A 25,199-nucleotide genomic window follows, 5' to 3' on the forward strand; every position below is an offset into this window, starting at 1 on the left:
GTTTTCCAGAGCAGCTATGTGAAACTCTTAAGTATTAAAAGTCATCGTAGCATTTTTGTTCTCAGGACATGTAAGGACATCTGTGTTTGTGTGTGTTCCTGGTTTGTTTGGGTAGCTAAATAATGTATGAATGCATACATGCTCTCTGTCTGTTGAGTGGTTTTTCTGAATGGAACTGAGCATCTGAGGAACAAAACAGCACGCTGGCTTTTTGTTGGTCTTTGTGTGTTTACTGTATGTGTGTGTGTTAACATTAATTTTCAGTGTGTGCATGTCTATGAGACACAAACATGCATGTGCCTTTGTAAATGTGCCTGCCTGTGCGCGCTGCGTGTTTTGTATGTGTGTGTGTGCGCGCACATGTGTGTGTCTCCTCTCATGTCTAACAGCCGTAGAAAGCAGGTGCTCCCGGCCTGCAGAGGCTGATACAGTCTGAGAAATTAGCAGATGAAAGAATGTTTCCTCCCTCGGGCCCATGAAGATGGGATCTGCGTAGAAAGAACAGTAACTGAACAGCGTACAGTCTGTATCTCCATTTTGTAATGAGAGCTGCTACCAGTAATAAATCTGGTAAAAAGGGGCAAGATTTACATGAAGAAGAGGAGGACGAATTTCACTGGATTGATGACAAAGTAGAAATGACCCCTCACAAGGAGGTCAAAGGTCACAGAGCTATGAAAATGTTTGATAGCTTTTTAAAATGTTCCCCCAATTAGTGTTGTTTGAGCATCTACCAATAGCTTAATGCTTCACCAACACAGTACATCACTCAGAGTCAATATGGACACATTTGATATAAAAGTGTTTCTAGTTTAGAAGATAGATGGTGTCTGTATGATTTGCCCAGTTAGACACTGTTGAAAAAGGCTGAGCACAGACACTAATGGTAACATACCACATGATCGCATTTAATCATTTTGAGCACTCGGTCATGCTTCGGATGAATTTAGAATCCTAATTACGCATTGTGCAACACACACACACACACACACACACACGTACACACACAGGATGTACATCATCCTGAACACTCTTGTAAAGTGAGTAAATTGACTCTCATTTCTCCCCCAAAATATTACCTGGCAATCCACTTTTAGCGGTGAGTGAAATGACCCGAGCTGTGAAATGACCTCAAATTGCTGAGTGAATGGCTCGTTTGATTGCTTCCCATTCTTTAGAGTAGCCTCTGCGCTGGATGTGCCATTTCTGGACAAATTTTTTTTTCTCTGCAAGTATTACATGAGAGGCCAGCAGTTGGAATTGAGGGATATGAAGTGTGAATAATATTCAAATATATCTCAAAAACATAGCATGATGTTCCATGGAAAATCACACCAATGAGGAGAGACGGAAACACAAAGGCGCATATTTACATATTTACTCGCTAACACCATATTTCCTGGTTTGTCTCTCTCTCACATGCACAAACACGTATCCTCTCACAATTATACGTGTGACTGCCAATTAGTCCGTTTAGTGTCAGTATAATGGAGGATGTCTGTGATGCTGGGAAGTGAAATACCCGGAGCCTCTGGCGAGATCGACGGTGACAAGCTGCTTGGCCCCATTACTGATTTACCCCGTCTGTAATCCCTGTTGTGTTCCCAGCCGAGCTCCTGTCACCCTCCATCACTTTCTAATACACTGACTCTCTCGCTCTTTTTTTCCTCTTTTCTCTAGGTATGATGTCGACTCCAAGAGTGCCAACCTGTCAAAACACGTGAGTACCAAAACTTGTCTTGATTACGTGTTTTTTTTTTTTGTGTGCGCACGCGAAGGCATTTATTTCTGTCTCTGCACACTTTTTGCTGATTTTGTTGTGCGTGTGTGAGCGAGTGTTTGTGTGAGCATGATTGCTGTCCTTGTCATTACCTCCCATTAGCCTCATTTCAGCCACATAACAGTAATCTGGCCATTACAATGAGTGTGTTTATCATCCACTGTAATAGCACATTACCCGAATGGCCTGTAGTTTATTTAGAATATCAAATAAACACTGATTTCCCCCTGTCCACCTTGCTTTTTCCCATTGATAGCTGTGATTAGCATAACTGCAATTACAAACAACAATGTGATAACTTGGTCTTTGCTGGCAAACAACAGTAGCTTTGTCCGGCCTGCTGCATAATGGGGATTGTAGTGCAAAGAAGATGCAGCTCCCACCGTAAAGTGTTTACATGGTAATGTTTGGACCGAATGACATTTAATTAGCCATTTAGGCCAGTTGTTTTTCACATGTTTGGATTATTTGGCTCTTGTTCGATGATTTGAGTAGAGTAGCATGTAGTTACTAAATATTTGTAGATGTGCTAACACCTCTGCATGCATAAAAAGTCCTGTCTGTGTATCCTGAAAGTCTGTATCTGACTAATCTTGTGTGCGCATCCCTGTTTACGTGCAATAGGCTTTTCAGTGATATCAGAGACCTGTTTGGTCAGGTGTTTGCTGACCTGGACTGTTGCTTGTCCATTGCAAAGATACCAACAACTAAAATGATTGAAGAAGCGGCAAAAACAAAGTGTACATGAGTCTCTTATAGCTTTCTGTTCTACTAGTAAAATCCTATCTGGCTGTTATCTGTAACATGACTCATAGCTCCTGTATGGCCAATGTGCAATCATGCATTCCTTTCTGTCTGTGTTCAATGTTTCTTGGTCACAGCCTGCAAGAGAATAGCTACAATATGTATACAGTATTTATGTGTGTGATTGTGTGTGTGAAAAAAACTCATTTCAAGCTGCACTCACTTGACTTTTGTGTCCCAGTCTGCCTCTGAGCAGAGCTGCGGACAGAAACTGTCACTCATGCCCCAAGGCGTCACACTCCAGCCCTGAGCTCTTATCGGTGTTTGCTCTTGAGTTTCGGGCCCGACCGGTCCGCCCACATATCCTACAGTGTACACACACAGTCACATGACTTCCTAGAGTTTTGTTGAAAGAGGTGGAGATTACTGGAAGAACAAAGAGGAGGCAGGAAACTGGAAGCTTTACATTATGAACTCATGTTATGTTGAGTATGCTAACATTTTAGTCCAAATGTTAGAAGCCCACGGTGCCACTAAATACTATTAGATGGGGGGAGGGTTCCTTTTTGCAAGTGCTTTCTTTATACTTTACAGCACTGAACAGCACTCAGACATGAATGAGTTTTAATGCTGCAGCGCTAATGTTGGTCTGCTGTCCAAAGGGAATGAACTACTAATTTTAGCTACCCTGAAATTGGAAAAAATGTATTTATTTTTCTCCTGCACATTTCCAGAGAGCCATTTCAGGACCTCAGCTGGAATAAATGTAATAGGAGTAACTGAGAACCTTTGTAGTGGCACAGGACACAAGGCTTTTATTTTCAGCCTCATTAGTGTCACATGTAACTGTGGAAAAGCATGGGGAATCACAGGAAGTGCGTTTATTTAGCCGTTATGGTCAATTACTGCAGGGCCATTATGTAGCATCAGGCTGAGTGGTACGGTACGATGCAAAAGGAAATCTTACAGCATGTACAATCAGGTTGATGTTAGTGCAGGACCATAATGGTGGTGCTTCATGGTTAGACCTTTAAACCACATACAGTACATACTGTATACATTACCATTTTACAGTATTTTTTAATTGATATTTGCTTGAATAGGTAGTTGATAGGTAATGCATCTCAGGCTGTTTTTGAGCATTTAATGATTTTTTAAAAATACATTGTTGATGGTGTATTCAGGTGTGTGATGAAGCTCTGGTCTCCCAGTAATTTGCCTGATACCACATTTTCAGAAAATTAAGATTTGGAAGACATTTAAGCCATTCAGCAGCGTACTCTCAAGTCTTGATGGCCTTGGTACAAATGTGACATTTTATATGAAGGAAAAGTGAAGAAGGTTCATTTCACAGTACACATCGCTCTTGTTATCAAATTTTAGTTCTATGAAAAATCGAAAAAGCAATGTCCTTCTTTTTTTCTTCCTCTTGATGTGATGGGTGACATATCTACCTCCAACAACTCCATTATGAGCTTCACTTTTAAGACAGCTTTTAGAGTAAGTGTTTCAGTTTTAGAATAGTTGAAAGCTTTCAAATGCACTGCTGGCATTTATTCGTCAGCAATCATATGAAAGTAAGTGAGAACAGAATGAATATGATGGTGAGAAACACCCCCTGTCTCCCAAAACCATGTTCATTCTTTCTCCCTTCAGGATATTTCTCTCCTCATTTCACATCGCTCTGTCTCTCCAGATGCGATCCGGCTCTTGTGCTTCCCTCATCTTTTCTTCTTGTCTCCCCATCTCACTGTGGCATTTTGTCACCTTTTCATTCTATTCCACTGCCATACTGTACTCTTGTTCTCTCACTTTCTTTCTATCTCTCCATTTCCCATTTCACCCCCTCAATCTGTTATTCCTCCCCCTTGCTTCACTTTCTTGAAATCAATAATCTCATACAAGAAGAGACAGCCGTGTTGGCTCGGAGGCAGCGCACTATCTAACCAGCCTTCAATGCGGGTCTCAGAGGGGAAAGCTGGAGAGCCAATCCATTAGATAGAGTTTTAACATGGGAGCTGTAGGCATACCTGGGAACCGGGTGAGAACGAGTGTGGAATATGGAGGGAGAGGTATTGAGAGAGATAAAACACACACACTCACACACAGCTCTGTCTATGCATAACGCACTAATTTGAGTCTGTATGTGCAGACAGAAAGGAAGCCAGGCTGATCCAGTGTTGTACAACAAATCCATTGTGAATATATTTCAATGCCATGTATTTGAAAATTCATTTGAAGTTGAAAAAATGCATTTTGGGTTCCATGCTTCTCTGCCCTGAGACATCAGAAAACTACCAAAACATTCGTAAAAACCCTTGGTAACACTTTTAACCACAGTAATCCTTATTGGGTTTGTAACCAATGACATTGTTAATGGATACTAAATCATTTACTAATGTAGATCAGTTACATGCCAAAAATAAGAACAATTTGAGTTGCCAGGGTGGGAAAAAAAGCTCTGGTAGGTGTTTATCCTCTAGCAGGACACTTCATCAATGGACCGTCCATCTTCTGGAAAAAAATGTTTCAGAATCTAGACCAAAATATATCTATGAGCAACTCATTAACATGTGAAACTGCTGAAGTCAAAGTATTTATGAATTGATTACCTACAGTTATAGCTGCATTATTAGGAAATAGAAAGGATAAACACCAGTTAAAAGGAATTTTTAACAACCTGGAAACCCCAAAGTTGTTCTTATTAATGACTTACACCTGCTATAAAGGCTTATATGAAGCATTAGTACAGTAGTTATTCACCATTAATAAAGCCATTAGTTGCAACAACTTCTCAAAATAGCCGTGCAGCACAATCCAAGTTTTAGGTACCAACCTGTATGCTCCATATTTCCAAAATCACTTGTAGTGCTGCAAAAAATATTAACCATCAGCCATATCCACTTCCACAAAATGCATACTTGGTAAGTTACATCAGCTACATAGCTGTCAGGATAGCTTGTCAATTACTGTCAAACCTGGTATCCCCAAATGAATTAATACAGTTTGTCATTGATAGCTAATAACATCAGTGTTCAGTGCTTTGGAAAGAAACAGGGACAAGTTTTCCAACATCGCAGTTAATGAAGAATTCAGCATAAAACTGGTGATATGCACCAATTGTTTTACAGAGTAAATCATGGACAGGAGTTATAGAAGAGCATTAGTATTGAGATCTTAATGTATATAATCATATCCATAATGTTTTTTTACCCTCTATGTGCATCTGTTTACACTACCCCTGAACCCCTCCTCTGCTTTGGATCTCAGTCTTATCCATCAGTCAGTTCACTTTTCTCGAACATTACTGAATGAAGCTACACCCACACAACTATCTTCCTCACATTAACTCTTTTTCTAGCCCATGTTGTTATATATTTAACCATTAGTTGCGCACAGACAATTCTCCGACGGACCTCATGCTGGCAACAGCCGCTGTTTGCTAGGAGATTTTTGATTTAACTGCACAGACTCTACATCATAGACGGAGGAAAAATGGTAAAAACTATATTATTTCAGGGCTTACTGTGGACCAACACATTTTATGACAAATTAAAGTCATGTGACTGCATGTACGCAACGCTGATGAGATATACGAGCTAGACAGGCAGACATGAAGCTGGGTAGATAGATTGAGATGGAGGCAGACTAACAGAAGAGGCTAATCAATGAAGCAAAGAGAATCCATTATGATAGTGCCGCTCAGAGCTGTTCCAGTCAGATATTAGAGACACTGGCCAATAATGACAAACGTTCTCACCCATCTGCCCCCCAGTAAGAGGGATGAAGACGCCATGTTTCTGTAATAGCTTCCATACATTTAGAGAAGACGTATCTGGCATCTGTATGTGTATTATAGTAATTTGTCATTTTCATGCAAACAAATTGAATTTGTTGAGCATATTGCCAGGACTGAATTATTATAAGTATGTGAAACAATTATGTGATACTGAATGCCAGATTAATGACATTACCCTAACCCTAACCTATTCTGAGGTAAATAAAGGAACTAAAACATAATTCAACAATTAAATTAATTAAAATAGCACACAAAGTACATTTTCATTGTAGGATTTATTACATAGCTTTAGTCAAAGAGGAACCTCCCTTATATTGGCAGTCAGCAACATATTTGATAAACCTCACATTTTAACTGTATTTTTTCTAGTTGGTTTATATACTCTCCTCTTTTTCTATCTCTCTCCCTCTGCCTTTCTGTCAGTATCACCTGTAAAGTTTCATTATGTGGTCGACAAAAGTGGCGATTTAATTTAGCACCAAGAATGTGGCGAGGGAGCAGAGTGGGGCAGGTGTGAGGTCTGGTGAGAGGAAGGCTCAATCTACTTGCCAATATTATCTGTCAATGGGGAATGTGGAGGTGTTGGAAAAGGTTTTGGCCTGCAGAGCTGCACTCTAGAGTAATGGGAAAGAGGTTGTTTTTGTTGCTTTGTGGCTGTGAGTAATTCCTTTTCTCAGTTTTGTTTTATTGATTGTATTTTGTCTTGTGATAATCGCAATAATGTGTTCTTTTGTTAACTCTGCAGGACTTTCTGGGCCAGGCCCACTGTACTCTTGGTGAGGTGGTTGGATCGTTGGGCAGTCGCATGGAAAAAGCTCTAGGGTAAGTAGTTGTGCTCAGACCTGCAAGTGTGCTAATATATCAATAGTGGTCTGATGAATAGTTATCAATGGTCACAACACACAATCAAATACTCTCAGATTTCCTACGGTGTATAAGGCCTTGTCAGTTGATTCTACCCACCTGCACCTGCCATTCTTACACAAAGACCTGGAAGACACAACACTGTGTATTCACCATTATTTCATTATTTATGAAGACTCTCTACCACTAAGAAATGCAAACTTGTTTTTAGAAAGTGGTCACGGAGGGGAACATCTTTCTCATGGTGGTGACCAGCCACTTAACAACATAAGAAATTATTTTGTTAATTATATCTGAAAATAACCCAATTTACTGGAATACATTTTGGGAAATAAGTTAGAGTTACATGAGGAGGCCGATACCACTCTCATATCTGTATGCTAATTATGAAGCTGATGCCAGCAGGTGATTAGCTTAGCTTAGCATAAAGACTGAAAGCAAGGGGAAACAGTTAGCCTACCAACACCTGTAAAGCTTACTGATGAACATGTTATATGCATATATATTAAGTGCATACAAAACCTGACATGTAAAAAAAACTATTTGTTGCATTAGGGGAAGTTACATGAGGGACTATTTCTTGGCTAGGAGCAGTGACTGGTTACCAGGCAACCAGAAGACTATTGTCGTGATTATGAGGTTGCCAGACAACCATCAAAGTCTCGAGGAAGTCACTGCACCCAGCTAAGAAATAGTTTCAACATTTAACTTCCCCCTAAATCCACAAATTTTACTTTCTTGTTTTTACATTTAACCAGATTTCATATGTTAGTTATCAAAATTTGGAGGTGCTGGTAGGGTTTGAACTTTAGAAAGAGACACTCTAGCTGTTTTCCCCTGCTTCCTGACTTTATGCTAAGTTAAGCTAAGCACCTGCTGGCTGTAGTTTCATATTGCATACATAAAATGAGAGCGGTATCAGTCTTCTCATCTACCTCTCAGCAAGATGAAATGTTAAACTATTCTTGAATGAATTAATCCAGTTCCTCTGAAAAAGCATAGCTGTGATGGCTGCTGCAGGTATTCAGTAGTCATTGTAAAAATAGTTATCACTTGTTGTACTCATTTCTATATTTTTTATATAAAAATTAATCATTACTCTCCAAAGAGAATTAAAGTCAGATAGATAGTTTGCTGTTTCAAAAAAGTATACAGTACCTAATTTGTGATTCATGTCAGTATGCATTCATACTCCAAGAACTTTGGTAAATGACTCTTACAGTCTGTGAGTTGAGTGCTATGAATACATCAGGCTTACTGGCCAGTAAGATGAACAAGGTGACCTGTTAACAACCAGGATCCATGACCAAAACAATATATGTCTCCCGGTCAAATGAGCTGCAGTTACAGTTCAGTGGATAAAAATGTTCCTAATTGTATAAGGTGTCAGACAGGGAGCTTTAGAGTTGTGAGGTATGTGTAGATTTAGCTAGTAAAGAAGAATACCTGCTGCTTGGTAATTGGACTCAAGCAGTATCAAGGGTGGATCTCTGACTTCTGTTTCTGGGGGAAACTAAGCTGAGCAACAGTGCATACCTAGTATGTACCTAGTAGCTGCTAATGAACATACATGCAAACAAACACGCATACATGCACATGTAAGCACCCACACTCACACACACTCTCGAGGGTATTCATACACTGAGCCTCATTACATTGATTGTATTCATCAGGCATGTGTTGGCAGCCTGTCTTCTCAGTATGCGGCAAAACATAGAGTTTGATATTTGCATCTGTTTGTATGTGTTTTCATGTGTTTCTTACACTCAGTAATGTAACATGTATCCTGTATAGAAGACCAATTATGTCAATGAGTGTGTTGTGGTTTTTAATACCTACTGTATAACACTAAAGAAGATCAAAATGGGGCATCTTTGCCTTGGGAATAAACGTACAGCCTCTAAGGTGTATTATCCATTTTTCATGCGTAGGGAATAAACACATTTATCTAAACCAGAGGACTGTGACTGAGGAAAAAAACATTGCTGTTCTTCATCTTCAATTTTTGCATGTTGTCGTTGGAGAATCACAGCTTAGATTAATGACAGACACTTCAGGTCGTTTTGTCACCCCACTCACATCAACACATTAATCAAAGTCTTCTCACACAAACTTGCAAACAACAGTCAGAACATGACATCTTGTAATTCCAGTATTTTATTAACTTTTTCAGTAGTTGAAAAAAAACACAATGTAACACAAGACAGCAAATTACAGTAAACCAAACAGAACTAATGAAATGATATATTTTTTTCTTCCTGTTATTTCAGTTTGTTCATATATCCTCCTCTATATCTGTCTAGATTTTTCTTAAAGTTTCACAGTTACCAGACAAAATGTGTGCTATAATTTTATAAAAGACTGAGGCTAAGACTGCACACTTTTAGGCAAATTTGAATACTATAATAGCACATTCTCCTTCTCACTTAATAACCCCAGACTCTTCATGCAGCTCCTCATTTGTAGACACCTCCAAAACTCCCTCTTGTCTGTCAAGCCAAAACCGTCTTTAAGCATTGTTTTCTGCATTAAAATTATGGATGACCTGAGCTGAACCATCGAGATTAGTATCAGCATTTTAAAATGTTCAGTTTCTGTCGGTATCCAGTCTTTTTTTGTAAACCATTGTACTCTGTTGAAAATGCCTTCTTTGCACTGTGGAATCTATTCCTAGCACACACGAGTAAATGATCCACAGAGCAGCACAAACAAATAAACGGCAGCCAGCAGGTTTGATAAAGATATCCACACAGACAGCGAGATGTTTTCAGCTTTTGAAGAATGATCACTCTGCTTCTATTTCAGTGACATTTTGCAGGTATACTGCATCTCTAAACATTCTTGACTATCACTCTATTTACAGATATTTTACAAAACACAATGTTAGGAGAAGGCTGCACTCCAGGCTATGTAGCTCTTCAGCTGCCACATGTAACTAAATTGGATTGGCAGTACAGATATAAATATAACTTAAGGATTAGATCGCACTGTGCAGTTGTATTATGTAGAAAAATATCAATATGAAAGCTGGACAATGTTAAAATACTTCAACCAAAAGCAGCTTTATTAGGATCACTAATTAGGATACATCATTATCTACTGTTATCCATGATCCTGCTCTTTTGGCCTCCTCTATTTCACATATTTTATCTCTCTCATAGTTGAGGCCCACTTGGCGTCCTTTCAATTGTGTCTTTTTAATCCAATTTTCTTGTTCATTTGAAGCCTTGATGAGCCTTGAGTTCTAAAAGGAGGGGAGCATTGGGGGAAATCACAGCCAAGCTGGCATTCCTTCATTGAACATTGTCAACAACATGGCAACCCGTGTGTGTGTGTGTGTGTGTGTTTTTGTCTTTTATAGTGTTTGTGCAGCTACTCCTCTTTGTTTCAAAGCTACACTGTCATCCACTTGTGTAGCAATCGCCATGGTGATCACAGTGGCAGGTTTCCCACTCAAAAACAAAGAAAGAGAGAGAGTCTGAGCATCTATGTGTATGTGTGCACCATACGTGTGCTCCAAAGTGCAAAATGATGTCGTCTACCCTGAAAGCCCCACTCAAGAAACCCCTCCCCCCTCGCTCCTCATCACACACACATGCACACACACATGAACGCTGTACAGATACTTGTTTTGTAAATTTTATATTCATACAAACAGAGAACAGCTTGTTTGCTTTCTTATTGAATAAATTGAACTCTGAGCTCCCCAGTATTCCAGCTACATTTTCCCTTGAGTGACTGTTGGCGTTGTCACATACTTTATATATTCTATTTGCTTGCTCCAGCACTGTGTTGTTGTTCTTTTCCACACAGGCAGTACAGAGAGGCAGTGTTTTCTCACAGCAAGAAGGGTTCAAATCCCACTAGGGGTTTCTCTGTGGAACTTATGGTTTCCCTGTGTTTGCACTGGTCTATTCTGGTTTGTAATACACAAAAACATGCAAGTTAGGAATGTTAGTTCTACCCCTTTGACTCTTGAGTTGGTCCCCAGGTACAGATAATCCCCAGGACAATAAGTATAGTGTAACTTCTACTGAATATTGAATTTTGGGGGGGCATTTTTATAGCAGCAACATCTAACTACAAAGGAAGGAGTCTCTGTCTGTACTGTGTGTCTGTCTGTCCTTCACTTTTTTCGACAACCATTCATCCAATCGACTTCACACTCGGTGGGTGTATTGCTGAGAAGCCATGGAAGTGCAGTGTCGGGTGTGAAGTTGTCTGGATGAGAAACTTTCAAGATGTCATTAAAAGAAAACATATAGCGGATCTTGACTTCTCCTCTCTTTGTCATATAAAAAACTCAAGACACACATCAGCCGGACATTTCTCCGTTCTCTGTTAAAAAGTTGACACTAAAATGAGAATTGCTGGTCAACCTTAAAAGTTAGTCCACCTTAAGTGAGCCTGGTCAGGTTAGGTGCATTGTTGCTAACTTCGGGGCTAACCCCCTTCAATAGACGAGTATTTTCTTGGTCTTGAGAAGCTGTAGCATTTATTAACTGGCTCACTGTAGCCTGTACTGTACATTTACTGCCAGATTGACAACTTACACTACACACGCTCATTTACACACTCACTACACACACACACATTATGCACTGCCCTATTCCTTAGCAGAGCTACGCTAATCTTGTACCTTTCACGTAGATGTCTTTTTAAGAAAGAAGAGAGGGAGGATGACTCAAAACAATTCAACAATAACACAAGGTGTTATTGTGCTCACACAGTGTGCAAGTGAAAATCATTAGTAGCCCATTGATATTAATGATTGTGTGAAATTTTTGCAGTGGCACTCACAATTTTGTAGCGGCAGTGCGCCAAATGAATACAGGGGAAACACTGACCTCAGCTGGCAGCCAATAGGATAACACAGCAGCCGCTCCCCTCTCCCTCCTTCGATTTTCTCGACTTCACACTTGGCGGGTGTATTGCTGAGGACCCATGAAAGTGCAGTGTTGAGTGCAAGCTCATTATAATCATTATAATCGATAAATTATTGAGAATTATTAAATTTTTACAGAGCGTTTCTATTTTAACTGGCACAGCTTTTCTAGCCTTTACTGCACTGGTTCAGTGGTATGCGTTGTAAATCATCTCACGTGTTGCTACTCAGCCACAAAGCCTGTACATGTGTACAGGTAGGACAAATAAGAAGTTCTGTACTTTCAAAGTTATGGAAAATAGAAGTTGTCTAAGTTGAACGTAGGAGTGCTGAGAGCATTCACGCTCCATATATTGTGACACATCACTGCTAATATGTAGGCAGCTAAAAAAAGTCGAGTGTGATTGAAATGCATGTATTAGATTAATAGATCCCATCATTTATAGACCATGTTGTTATAGAAGTCAAGAGTTATTCAGTGCAGAAATAGAAACACTGTCAACATTTATTAAAAATAAAGGCACCGAAGCCACAGCTGCTCCAGTCATTGTCTCGCTGAGGCTGTGTGTGTGTGTGTGTGTGTGTGTGTGTGTCTGTCTGTCTGTCTGTCAATCTGTGTGTTAGACTTTGTCAGACACACACCTGCAGCCTGACAAGACAGGGGGGATCTTTAACAATTTTAATGAGTGCTAATTACGGCTAATTACATTGTTCAATCAAACTCCAGTGGGCATTCAGGAGTGTGTGTGTGTGTGTGTGTGTGTGTGAGAGAGAGAGAGAGAGAGAGAGAGAGAGAGAGAGAGAGTAACCTGCAACAGGAAGCAAACACTGACAAGTACAAGTATCCTGTAACAAAATTTGGTCCATTGATAACCTGTAAATAAAAGTTTCAGTATTGATAGTGAATTCACTATCAATACTAGTGTTTTCACTAATGTCCTAAAAGTAGCTACTGTGTAACTGTTCATTCTAAGGACATTTCTTTGAAAGTATTATGTAATTTGGTAGGATATAGGAATTGTGATCATTATAGAATTTTTAAAGGAACAATCTAATATGCTAATATGTAGTTTTACACACAAAACTACACAATGAAAACTAAGTATTTTCTGTCACTTCAAGAATTGTTAAGAGTCTAATTCATTAAGAATTTTGGCAAAATAACCAACTATGTATGAACCCAAATATAATGAAAGGGCACTAACCAACTGAACCAACTTAACACTTTTTTCTGTTTTTTTCTCTTACAATTTGTACCAAACTGCACCACCTTCTCTGTAAAATCTCCTAAAGATTTACTGTTAAATACCTGCGATTTCCAGGAAATTAGTATAAAATTAAATGACCTGTAAGTGTTACTGTTTGTTTATTTGCATGTGAAAATAGTATGTGGTAGTTTTGAAAAAGATGCACACAAAAGATACAGATTTTTGCAGTAACACACTTTCAATCACCAAGAAACAAGAAACATGAAAATTGATTGTACTGTGGTAAAATAGTCCTTAGATATGCTAAGTAGCTAAGTGTGTTTCATGTTCAAGCCACTATCTTTCTCAACCACTGAACACCTTTACTAATAAATTCAGACTGAAATATTCACAGTTAGAAAAATTAAGCAAAGTTTAAGAAAAATTATGACAATACAGATCCTCTAGATTATGTTTGATGCACTGTGTTTAAGAGTTAACTTTTTCACAATACCTAGTCAGACTTATGGACTCTGTTTCATTTAACTTCATTATTAATTAAGTAATTGACTTGATTCCTCTGAAGTAACAAGTGAAATATGATTTCAGTGTGCATGTTGAAGCTAATAAATCCCTCAAGGGCACGTTTTGACTTTTAACTTCTGAAATGCATGCAACGTGTAACCCTGACTCATTGTTTGGTTAAATTTGCATGAAAGCACTCAGGTTTAGTGAATATCACCTGAGATGTTCTGCACTGAATTAGCATTTTCATTACTGATAACATTTTCGCTTGAAATAATGATGCTGGTGTTCATTTTGGAGGGTCTCTTGAAGTGAGGCAGCTCTGTCACTTTACACATCTCTCTCTCTCTCTCTCTTTGCCTCTCTGTTATCTCTCTCTGTCTCCTTTTTTTTTGTCTCTGTCTCTTTTGTTCCCACAAACAAGATCTCTCAGTGTTCATTTTAAGTGGGTTCAGGGTCAGAGAGAAGACCTGGTGAACTATAGAAAAGCCAAGTGGGCTACAATTGCAAGTACAAGTGAGCCAAGAACACTCTCTCTCTCACAACACACACACACACACACACACACACACACACACACACACACACACACACACACACACACACACACACACAAAGGCTGATAACTGTGAATACAAGCTTGATTGTAAGCATTTGCAAAGGGAGGACAAAGAAACTCTATGAGCCGCTGGTGTCACACAGATTTGATGTCAATGTTCCTTTTCTCTGAGAGAATTATGGTTATGAGTTTCTTTCCAGGGGAAAAATGTGTGTGTGTGTGTGTGTGTGTGTGTGTGTGTGCGTGTGTGTGTGCGTGTGCGTGTGCGTGTGTGTGTGTGTGTCGGGGCACCGCCAAGAATAGATTGATCCTGGTGGTCAGGGATATAATAATAATTGCTATCTCATTCAGGTATGCTCCCTTCATTGGGAATATAATGACAATGACATGTGTGCAAGGTGTGTGTGTGTGTGGATGCGTGAGCCCCTGTTGGTGCACGTGTGTGTACATGCTCATACATGGGTGTTACACTGCAGCCCAGAAGTGGCCCAGACTTAATTACCCGTCTCTCGTCAGACGCTGATTGCAAATCCATGTGTCTTGATTATAGGATTTGTAGTGTTTCCTCACACACACACACACACACACACACACACACACACACATACACACATTTACACACAGATGCATACAGGGAGAGAGCCTGATATATTCCTGAAGCACTTCTCAACTTCGGAGTGCTTTTCTATGTCACAAATAAACTAAAACGAGGAAAGCAATTTACCTACCTTTTGAAACGAGGATGAGCTTTTTCAGATCTTAAGTGTTTTGAAATGCTCTGTTTTTATGCATTAAAAATCATTCACTTCACAGTGAATCCCACACAAAGAAAAATCACAGTTACACAAAAAACTTCCTAGCTTTTTTCACATCTAGAAATATGTTTTCTCTTCTTATTGTAGAGTAATATATTACCATACACTAGTGCTAGATGTCAGCAAAAATCTAAAACATTCACATTGATTACAGCAGTTCAAGAAGTTTAATCATGTCATCTTTTTTCTCTACATAGGTGGACAAACTCATTATCCCAGAGGCAGTTTAGTCACATGCATACACACTGATGGCAGTGTACAGTTCATAAATCTGTGTGTTGTGCAGCATGATTTTTTGTCCATATGAAGGATTTGAGCTGCTCCCATCACATTGTTTGTCTGTATGTATGTGTATGTAAGGCAAACTGTGAGATACATTATTCATCCAGTAACTATGCAATCCTGACAGTCGCCACCCATGCATCATTTTAAGGCAGATCTCTCAGCCAGAATAATAGCTACGGCGCTCTGAAAAATAGAGGAGTGAGAGCAAGCATTTGAGGAAATAACGAGCAGAGGAATCCCATTCGATATCCCGCCTCGGGGGCCACATCTTGACAGAGTTGTCATAGCGACACAGATTCTGGGCGCGTGTCTGGCGACAGTGGCGGGTGTGTGTGTATGTGTATGTGTGTGTGTGTGTGTTTGAGTCTTTTACCATTTCCTCCAGCATCTTGTTGCAGTCAGATGACTTTATTGTGCTTTTAAAAAGTTTCCTCTCCTCCTCTGCCATCATGGCAATAAGTGTCACAGATATACTGTACAACCCAAGAGGAAAATAGAACAGGAGGTAATAAATCTCCCTTTAATAATGTACATAATCACCATGGATGTCGTATCTTCATGTGAAATACTCCATTGAGACTCTTTGTATATGATATAACTGCTGAGTTGGACAACACCCTAAAGTATATTTATCAAGTGTAGCTTCTTTATTATATTTCAATTTCAAAAAAGAAAAAATTCAAATAATAGAGAGTTGACTTTAAAGTCATGAGTTACTGGTGTGTAAAAATACATTTTTCAAACACATTGTCTTATATCGATGGTGTGAAAGACACTTTTCCTTATTTTAAAAATGACATTGAACACATTTTATTAGAGTGAGCTCTATGTGGCCAGTGGTGGCAGAAGTATTCATAAAAAATACTCCATTACTATTTAAAGTCATACATTAAAAATATGAATTTAGTGTAGCAAGTAAGTATAGAAGTATTTATATAAAATACACAGAATGTACCAAAAGTAAAAGTACTTATGGAAGTTATGGAAAAAACTGGTTTATGTAGTTCATGTAGCTTTTTACCATTGTAGTTGGTGGAAATAGTGCTAGATTTAACTACTTTACTGTAAATACTGTTGGGTACTTCAGTCTTTAACAATATATCATATTTCATTAACTGATCAGATGTTTTGTATGTTAAATCTTCTACTGCAAAGTAACTATAGCTGTCAGATTGATGCAGTGGAGTCAAAAAAAAAAATCATTCTGAAAGGTAGTGGAGTATAAATAAAAAGTAGCATTAAATGAACATATTGAAGCAAAGTAAGAGTACTTCAAAACTGGTCTTAAGTACAGTACTTGAGTAAATCTACTTAGTCATATTCCACCACCACAGAAATGTGTAATTTGATTTTGTTTGGAGGCGGGAGTGCAAGAACTTTCCTGGTGTGAAATAATGCTGTTTGATGAAGGGTCATGATACCAGTAGCTCATATGGCTGGTACAGTACATCACGCAACCCACACAGCTCATTATGTTTAATCAGCTCTCCCTTTTTTTATAGTCTGTTTTGCCCTTTGACACATACAGCATGTTGTGTCAACAACTGTTTACATTGCTGCTTACATTTTATGCTGCCGCTTTTGAACTAGATGCCAAAGAGAAAAAGAAGTCGTGATATTGTTGCGATTAGATTTGATTATAAACTACCAGTATATTTAAATATTCTCTCGTTCTTTTATTTGGGATCCTCATGGTTTTGGCGAGTCTCCAAACTTGTCATAAACTTGTGTTTATCTTGATGCTAAATTTGCTCAGTTCTGAGTCAGTAATGAAAATGTTCTTCATAAAGGTGGGTGTTATAAGCCTTACCAGAAGAAGTCTGTTATTTCATTTTGCTCATGCACGTTAGTATTTGTAGTCATCTGGATGGTAAAACTACTGGCTGGTGGAGGAAGTTAATAATCCAAGGGCACACCTATGCAGATGTTTAACAAAACTCTCCTTCAAGTGGTGTTGTATCATTACACAGAGTGATTTAATACTACTACTTTAAAATACTAAAAGTCATTTTAGTTGGAGTCACTGACCAGACCTTCTCTGGTAATGCTAATGCTATCTGAAAGGAATTTCTGTGACATCAGTGCTGATACAATTTATCAGACTGGTTTTAGGTGACTTTTTTGTGCTTGTTTTATTCCAAAACCCAACACCAAGAGCCAGACAAAGCTAACAAGAAGTCAAAGGATATTTTCTGTTTTTTCAATCACAAAAGCAAGCAGTGGTTCTCTGTAATAGGAAACATTGATTGTATCTGCTTTTTTAAGGTGGATGAATAAGCTCTGCCTTGCTTTCTATCACTCTTTCTGGCTATTTCACAGTGTTTCAGTATAAATTGGTCCCAATCAGTCCTGCTCTGAATATCTTACACTCACTTTACACATCTAATGCATACAAATTATCTGACCCCACTTCCCTGTGTTTTCTGACAAGAAAGGAATTAACAAAGCGAGAAAGGAGAAAAAGTCTTCTCTATCCCTAAAGGGCTATCTTCAGATTTCTGAGAGAAGGGTATTGCTTTTGCAAAAAAAAAAAAAGAAAAATGCAAAGAATCGGTTCCAGGATCTATTTCATTTTGATAAGTCTGCCATTTCAGAAGCACTTTCCTTCCAGTTCCTTGTGCGGGAGTAAAAGGAGACTTGAATTACATTCACGCAGAGGTCCTCGACCCCAATTCTGGGCTGTCTAAATGACAGCCTGAGTCGATTTCTGCCAGGTGGGAATCTCAGAGCAGAGCTCATCAGACGACAGGCCTCTTTGTCAGATTGCAAGACCTCTCAAAAGTTAAGTCAAATTATGTTGCCCTGCTCTTCCTCCCACACATGGGTGACTTCCTTCCACTGCTTATTCTGGTCAGAGGATAGTAATGGGAGTGGATACACCACTATCACTATATAATACACTATACAAGTCTTTAAACTTACTTACACATATACAGTATATCTTTAACTGTGATACAACTGTATAGAAAAACAAGCATTTAAAGAATTTCATAAATGTTTTATATTGATATTTACCAGTGTAAATCTCAGTACCAATACAGCTTATGTTGCAGAATAAATTAGTTAATAAATGGACATTTGCACCGAACCTTTCACATCTAGACAAGACAAGTAAATAAATAATGATGAAAAGAAGATGTGTGTGTGTGTGTGTGAATGAGTGACTGAGAGGCAAGTTTACATAAAAGTACTATATATTTGCAGTCCATTTACAATGAAAGCTAATATAGAGAGGTAATTACTGAATGTAAATCCATTTAAATATTTGCTGAAAACAAAAGTTGTATAAAAAATTAGGTTTTTCTTGAAAATCTTAAGGATTAAAACTTATTAGATTAGATTTTACTTGAGAAATCTAGCTATGGAAATGTAAATACATTATTACCAGAAAAAGGAAAGACATCTGTGAGTTTCATTAGTAAGAGAGGATGAATGTCAGCACTTAAACAACCTGCTCTTGTCTACTTCCTAATGTACTAAAGGAAAAAGTGTTTCCAGTTTTAAACAGTCAGTGTGTGTTTTTGTGTGTATAGTTGTGGGAGGAGTTGTAAATGATGTCATTGGATTCACCTACAGGACCATGACGTTTATCCAGATAAAGTGCGTACACATTCACATACGCACCCAAATACTGCATCACCTATTTCCACTTTTACCACAGCTGCAACGTTCCACTTAGGTGAAACACACCCATACACACACCACTAAGGACAACATTGGCACATTTACATGCAGAACGGTTCACTTGTGCACACACCCACACATAAACGGACACACTGTGCCACAACCACACACAAACCTAAACACCTCACTCTCAACAGTGTGCCTGTCTTGAAAATTTTTGAGGCAGTGTGAGAAAGTGAAACTTTCCATGAGGTTTGTTTTCCACCAGAGTCTGAACAGGGCTACACTCATAGATGTGACATCAGGTCTTACTTCACATTTAAGGGTGTGTATTTTTCAGTCAGTGATGAAGCAAAATCTGACCGAGTACAATGGTATTGAGCAGGTTTACTCAAGACAAAACACATGTTTTGTGGAAATCTTCCCTATGTCACCCTCACCCCACCCCCACAGTGTGTAATCAACCACAAATTAATGAAAAATGTCACAAGACTGATTGTGTTGCTTTTTCGGGAAAGAATCTTACTCCTTTCTCGTCTCCTGCGGTCAAGACATCACAGCAGTGAATAGGCACATATTTTACTGTGGGTCAGTGTGGGGTGAATTTCATGAATGTCAGAATGCACACATGCAGGGTCCCATCCTGCTGTGAAAAGGTTACCATCCAGCCTGGAACCTCATCTGGGATGTGTATAGAAATAGTCCAGATGACATCAAACATGCTGGATATTTCCATTGACTCCTCTTCTAGTTTACACTAACTATATTACAGTTATGAACTGTGAAATGTCTTCTGATTTCTCCACATTGTCAGGTGAATCTTTGGCATTGAGCTCAGTGAACAGCAGAGACACTAGGGGAAGGCTCTGGTGTGATTAGAGAGCAAGGGCACATGTAGAGTAAGCAACGTGGTCATGATCTAACAAACAGGAATTAAAGTGTACATATTAGCAATAATCAACATATCTTAACTGTAAAATTGGTGTTTCTCAAGGATCAATACTGGGCCCTATTTTGTTCAGCTTGTATATTAAGGAGCTGCATTGAGTCTGCCCATCTGTCAACATACAAATGTATGCTGATGACACAGTTCTTTATGTACATGCTAAAAACAAACAGCAAGCCACAAACATACTAAATGCAGCCATGGTCCATGTATTTGATTGGTTGAGCAGTCATGTTTACACCTGATCATAAACAAAAATGTCTATGTTTTTCTCACGGAAACCCAAAGAGACTCACCAACCTGATGTTTTTGTTAAAGGAGAAAAGCTCAAGGCGGTGTCTGATTTTAAATATCTAATTCTAGATTCAAATCTGTCATTTAAAAAGCATGTTAAAAAAGTGGCCAGTACTTTTACAATTACAAATTACAAACATACCTAATGCTAGAGATAGCCAACCTCTTTATGAATGCTATGATCTTCTCCCACATAGCATTCTGTCTTACAAGCTGGTCACAAGCAAGCATGACAACTTTGAAACCAATTGAGTCCCTTTACAAACAGACACTAAAGACACTTGACCGAAAGGCCAATAGCTATTACCATTACCATATAGTACAAAAGTATAATTTATTTAATTTAGGTAGTTTTAAACATTTTGCATTTTACAAGGGCTCGCACCTCCCCCACCGAGCCAGTTCATAATGCAGAAGGATAGTAGCAGCAGGGCAAGAAGGGCAACTGTATTGTTATACAATACAGATGTAACAAGTTTGGGCAAAAGTCTTCTCAGTCAGAGCTACCCACTACTGGAATAGTCTAGCTATTAAATTAAGAGAGAGCACTAATTACCTAACCTTTAAACACAAACTTAAGATATAGCTTAAAACAATGTATCTCTCATGTATCTCTCTCACTTCTGTAATGTGTTTATGTATTGTATTGAATTGTATTGTATTGTAGCATTTGTTGAAGCATTGTATTGATGACATTAGGTCACTAATTTGTAATAACCTGCGCAGGGACTGTGGATGAAAATTAGCTCATTAGCTAACTCTGGCACATTTTCACTGATATGGAAACTGAAATGTTGATTAATGTGCACTGCCCCTGGTAAATAAATAAATAAATAAATAAATAAATCTCCTAACCTTTTGTTGTGGTGTGTGTTGTGTTATCAACAGAGGCATTCCAGGAAAGAAATGCGGGACCATCATTGTGAAAGCTGAGGAGCTTAACAACTGCAGGGTGAGTGTCAGAAGCTGGCGATGATGAATATGCATTTTCTGAAATGTTTATGTGTTTTTGTGTCTATTCATATGTATGTATCTCTGTCTCTCTATCTTTTCTGTATCTGTTTTCTGATCTGTCTTTGTGTATCTATTCCTTTCTTAGTGTCACTCATGCATGTGTCTCTCTTAAGGTTTCACCTCATTTGTATAAGTGGGCAAGACATTTATATTGGATGATTCAAGGGATTATAGGTCTGAATTTTAGTGTTAACAATAGAAATGTGTGTTTGTTGATACACGTAAAGTTATACTTGTTAAGATGGTGGTAGATGCAGGTGGTAACTGCAACTGTGGTTTAATACTACAGCAAACACTCTTTGAGCAGCTACTTTGCCAGAACACATATGCATTGTAGGTAAGTGTAGGTTGGCAATATGAATCCAGGGCATGAATGGCAGACTCTGCCACTAACAATGAAAATGACTATATAGGTTATAACCAAATGTAAATAATTGAATGGCCATTGCTGTAATGAAATGCTTTGGTTTTAGTCTGCCAGAATCAAAGAGAAATAACTTTTTCTCAACTGTTCTCTACCAGCATACCACAGCAGTACAGGCAAACCCAATTGAAAAGATATAGAAATACCAACTTTTCCAAAAGCAGAAGCTTCAATAGCCCACAATTTTCTGGTATATCCAAGCATCTAAAAGTGTATTTTAGCTCTAATGAGACTTTTCTAACTGACTGACCGGCTGACTGCATGGATAGATCGGTAGACTTAAATAAAAGATTCTGCTTGTTTATCCAAAGCATAAAAAGACTGAGTAGGTGTGCTGTCCATATGCATTTTTTATACTGTTTCTTGTCTTTTTCTATCGCTGCTCATTAGGAATCAGTAATGATGCAATTCTGCGGGAACAAGTTGGACAAAAAGGATTTCTTTGGCAAGTCTGACCCTTTCCTGGTCTTCTACAGGAGCAATGAGGACGGCACGTGAGTCACCCTCCTCTTCTTCCTTCAAACTTCTTCCATCTTCTTTTCTCCTGTTTCATGTTTGGTTTAATCCTTCCCAGCATCCAAAGGAAATTGGTTTCATTGATTTGCCTCAGATCAAAAGTTGTGCTGCCTGTTAAAGCATGTGTGTGAATTGCATGTGGGGCTGTTTGCGCACAACGTGTGCACGAATGTGTGTGTGTGTGTGGAAGCAGGGAGGCATTGAGTAAGTGCAGTGCTGTGGTATGTTCACAAAGATTTTTGTGTGTGTGTGTGTGCGCGAGTGTTCGATCCAGCTCTGTGGGCTCTTTTCCGTCCTGTAGTGTGTGACAAGACAGATAAGACCTTGTGTACTGAGGGCAGAAGATAGCAAGTCCTCCTGCTAGCCAAGGGACTAATGAAATTATCTCTTCGCAATGTGTGTCTATGGTTTGTGTGTGTGTGTCAGGACAGAAGTCTAGCATCCACAGCCCTCCACTTCTACTTTAAGTTAGCGGAAAGTTGTATTTTTTTCTTTTTATCCCCACTAATACGTGTATTTCTCAAGCACACTCTCTTTCTTTTTTCACTTAACTCTCCTCTCTATTTCCTCTCTCTCTCCCCACAATTCTTTTTTTTTCTCCTTCCTCTGCTTTTCCTTTCCTCACTACCTCTGTGTCTCCTCGTGTCTCTCTGCAGGTTTACCATCTGCCACAAGACAGAGGTAGTAAAGAACACATTGAACCCAGTGTGGCAGGCCTTTAAGATCCCCGTTCGGGCTCTTTGCAACGGTGATTATGACAGGTAAGTCTGTTTTTTAGATATTAGATATTGTGGAACAGAACAACCCAGACAACCCTCTGAATCATCCGAGTTATTTTCAGAATCCAACATCAAACAAATGTCATGCAGTGTAATAGATTTGTTGATACGTTGGATGGATCAGCAGTGTCTAATGGCCTCTTAAGGCTGCTTAACACACAATGTAACATGGCTGGGTCTGTTTGTCTCCCACCATTTACTGAAAATCAATCAGGTGCTTGTGTTCCATACAACTATTATGAACTTCAGTATGTTTTTTTCAAATGATAAAAGCTATATTCCTCTGATCCAGAACCCAAAAATTCGCAATATTAAAGAGGGCACTGGACCATGTAAACAGCTCATATTGTTTTATTGTATTATTTTGATATTCTTTTCTGTAAAAGATTGTATAACGCATAGTTTGATTTTGCTAAGCGATTTAAGCCCCCCAAAATAGTCAAGCTTTATATAAACTGTATTTCATCTAAGTCTATACTCTCATACATTTCAATGATGATGCGATTTCGCCTGCCTTTATATAGCAGCATAATGGTCTCACTGCTGAATGAAGCCAATAGCTGCAGTCTTATCTATATGATCCATATAAATTACAGTCTTTTTGGCAGATACGCCTGTAACTTTATTTTCTGTGGTATATTTAGTTCACTAAGGTCAACACAGAAAGAGCAGAATGCCACCAAACCTCTTGTCATACCAGGGGAAGGTGAACAAAGAGCCAAAAAGCAATATATTCCTTTAATGTCAGCCACCAGTATTTATTTTGGTACCACAACAACAAGTGTCATCCTGCCCTCAAACACACAAACACTCTCTCCATTTGCTTTAATAAGCCTATGATCATAATTGCTCTTGTGCCACCTGAGTAAGAATGTGGTACGTGATTATGTGGCTGTTTTTTGAGTCATTAGTAAGCAGAAAAACAGGAGATGAAATTGTGTTACGATGAACTAATTTGAAAAATTGGCAGCGTTTGACTGGAGGCAAGAATTTGTGTGTCTGCTCTATCAAATATCTTGCAAATTTGAAATCATTTAGGAGAGATGTTTCTCTAAAGGACAGGTGAGGAACGACAGCACTCCCTGACAGCAGGCTGGAATAAAAGAAGGGCTCAGGTTAATATATCTTTATCTGTCTGGAGGCTTTTGGGTCACAGCAAGACTGTGACGAACAGCTTTACTGATCTACGGTATGTTCAGCTGTGAACATGAATATAACATGAAGGTTCAAGACTATCAGTACATCAGCCTACAGTCTCAAAGTACAACATCTGCATTAAAGAGGGTCACGATCACTGTCCATGGTGCTGATCCTGGGACTGCCTGAAATGTGGGAGCTGTCCATGGCACCTCACCATTCTAGACATCTTATTGTTGGGAAACTCTGCACTTTTGAGTTTTGTTTTTTTGTCACTAGTCTAGCTTTTTTTTTTCTTTTGGTTTGTTTTTCTTGTTGCATCATGCATGGGGACTGGTTTTTTATTTTTTTATTGGTAACACTTTGTTTTATGGGTCCATAATTAGTAATAAATCTAATTTTTCTAATAAATAGGAATAAAAATTAAGAATTAAAGGAATTAAAATAATTAATTTCAAGAAAAAAATCCTAGCATGGAAATAATTGTGTAATTTGTTTCTAATTACAGGTAAAATGGGATATATTTGCTATAATTTGCCAAGTAAATATTAATTAATTATTCATTTGTTATTGAAAATGTTCATCTCATATATGACAGAAGATTTTCACATATTTTGCATGTTCAGTTGACCAGCAGTGCAGTGACTTAAGACTATTGTAACCGTACTGACTTAACATGGTTTCTGTTTAAGTACCAAGTTACCGTACATTAACTGAAACATCTGGAAATTACTGAAGAATATCCAAAAAAGAAGGATCTGTAAAATAAACCTTTATTTTAACTTAAGTATTGCCTCTTTAATATACCTGCTGTAACTTAAATATAATTCAAATTACTGTGTCTTTACAATATTTTGCATTACTAAAAGGCGCTCTTCTTGTGAGGGACACTGTCTCAGGAGAAGTCAAACTGAGAAAACAAATAAAAGAGCATCTCTCTTGTGTCCGTGATATGTTTGTGTCCACCTCCAGTGTCGATAGCAGTCATGTAGTGAAAAAGGCACAAAGGAGTGGACAATAGG

The 25,199-nt window shown here is 38.5% G+C and overlaps 1 protein-coding gene across 2 annotated transcripts in view; it reads left to right on the plus strand.

Annotated features, from left to right (window-relative positions):
* LOC137175730 (copine-8) overlaps positions 1–25,199 on the plus strand; it is a 97,278-nt gene that overhangs the window by 35,518 nt on the left and 36,561 nt on the right. For both annotated transcript variants that reach the window (XM_067581560.1, XM_067581561.1), the window contains exons 5-9: positions 1,681–1,720; positions 7,069–7,145; positions 21,196–21,259; positions 22,136–22,239; positions 22,918–23,022. In XM_067581560.1, the coding sequence (XP_067437661.1) occupies positions 1,681–1,720; positions 7,069–7,145; positions 21,196–21,259; positions 22,136–22,239; positions 22,918–23,022 (390 nt within the window). The remainder of the gene's footprint in view (positions 1–1,680; positions 1,721–7,068; positions 7,146–21,195; positions 21,260–22,135; positions 22,240–22,917; positions 23,023–25,199) is intronic.

Source organism: Thunnus thynnus, chromosome 23 (genome assembly GCF_963924715.1).
Source record: "Thunnus thynnus chromosome 23, fThuThy2.1, whole genome shotgun sequence".
Classification (NCBI taxonomy): domain Eukaryota; kingdom Metazoa; phylum Chordata; class Actinopteri; order Scombriformes; family Scombridae; genus Thunnus; species Thunnus thynnus.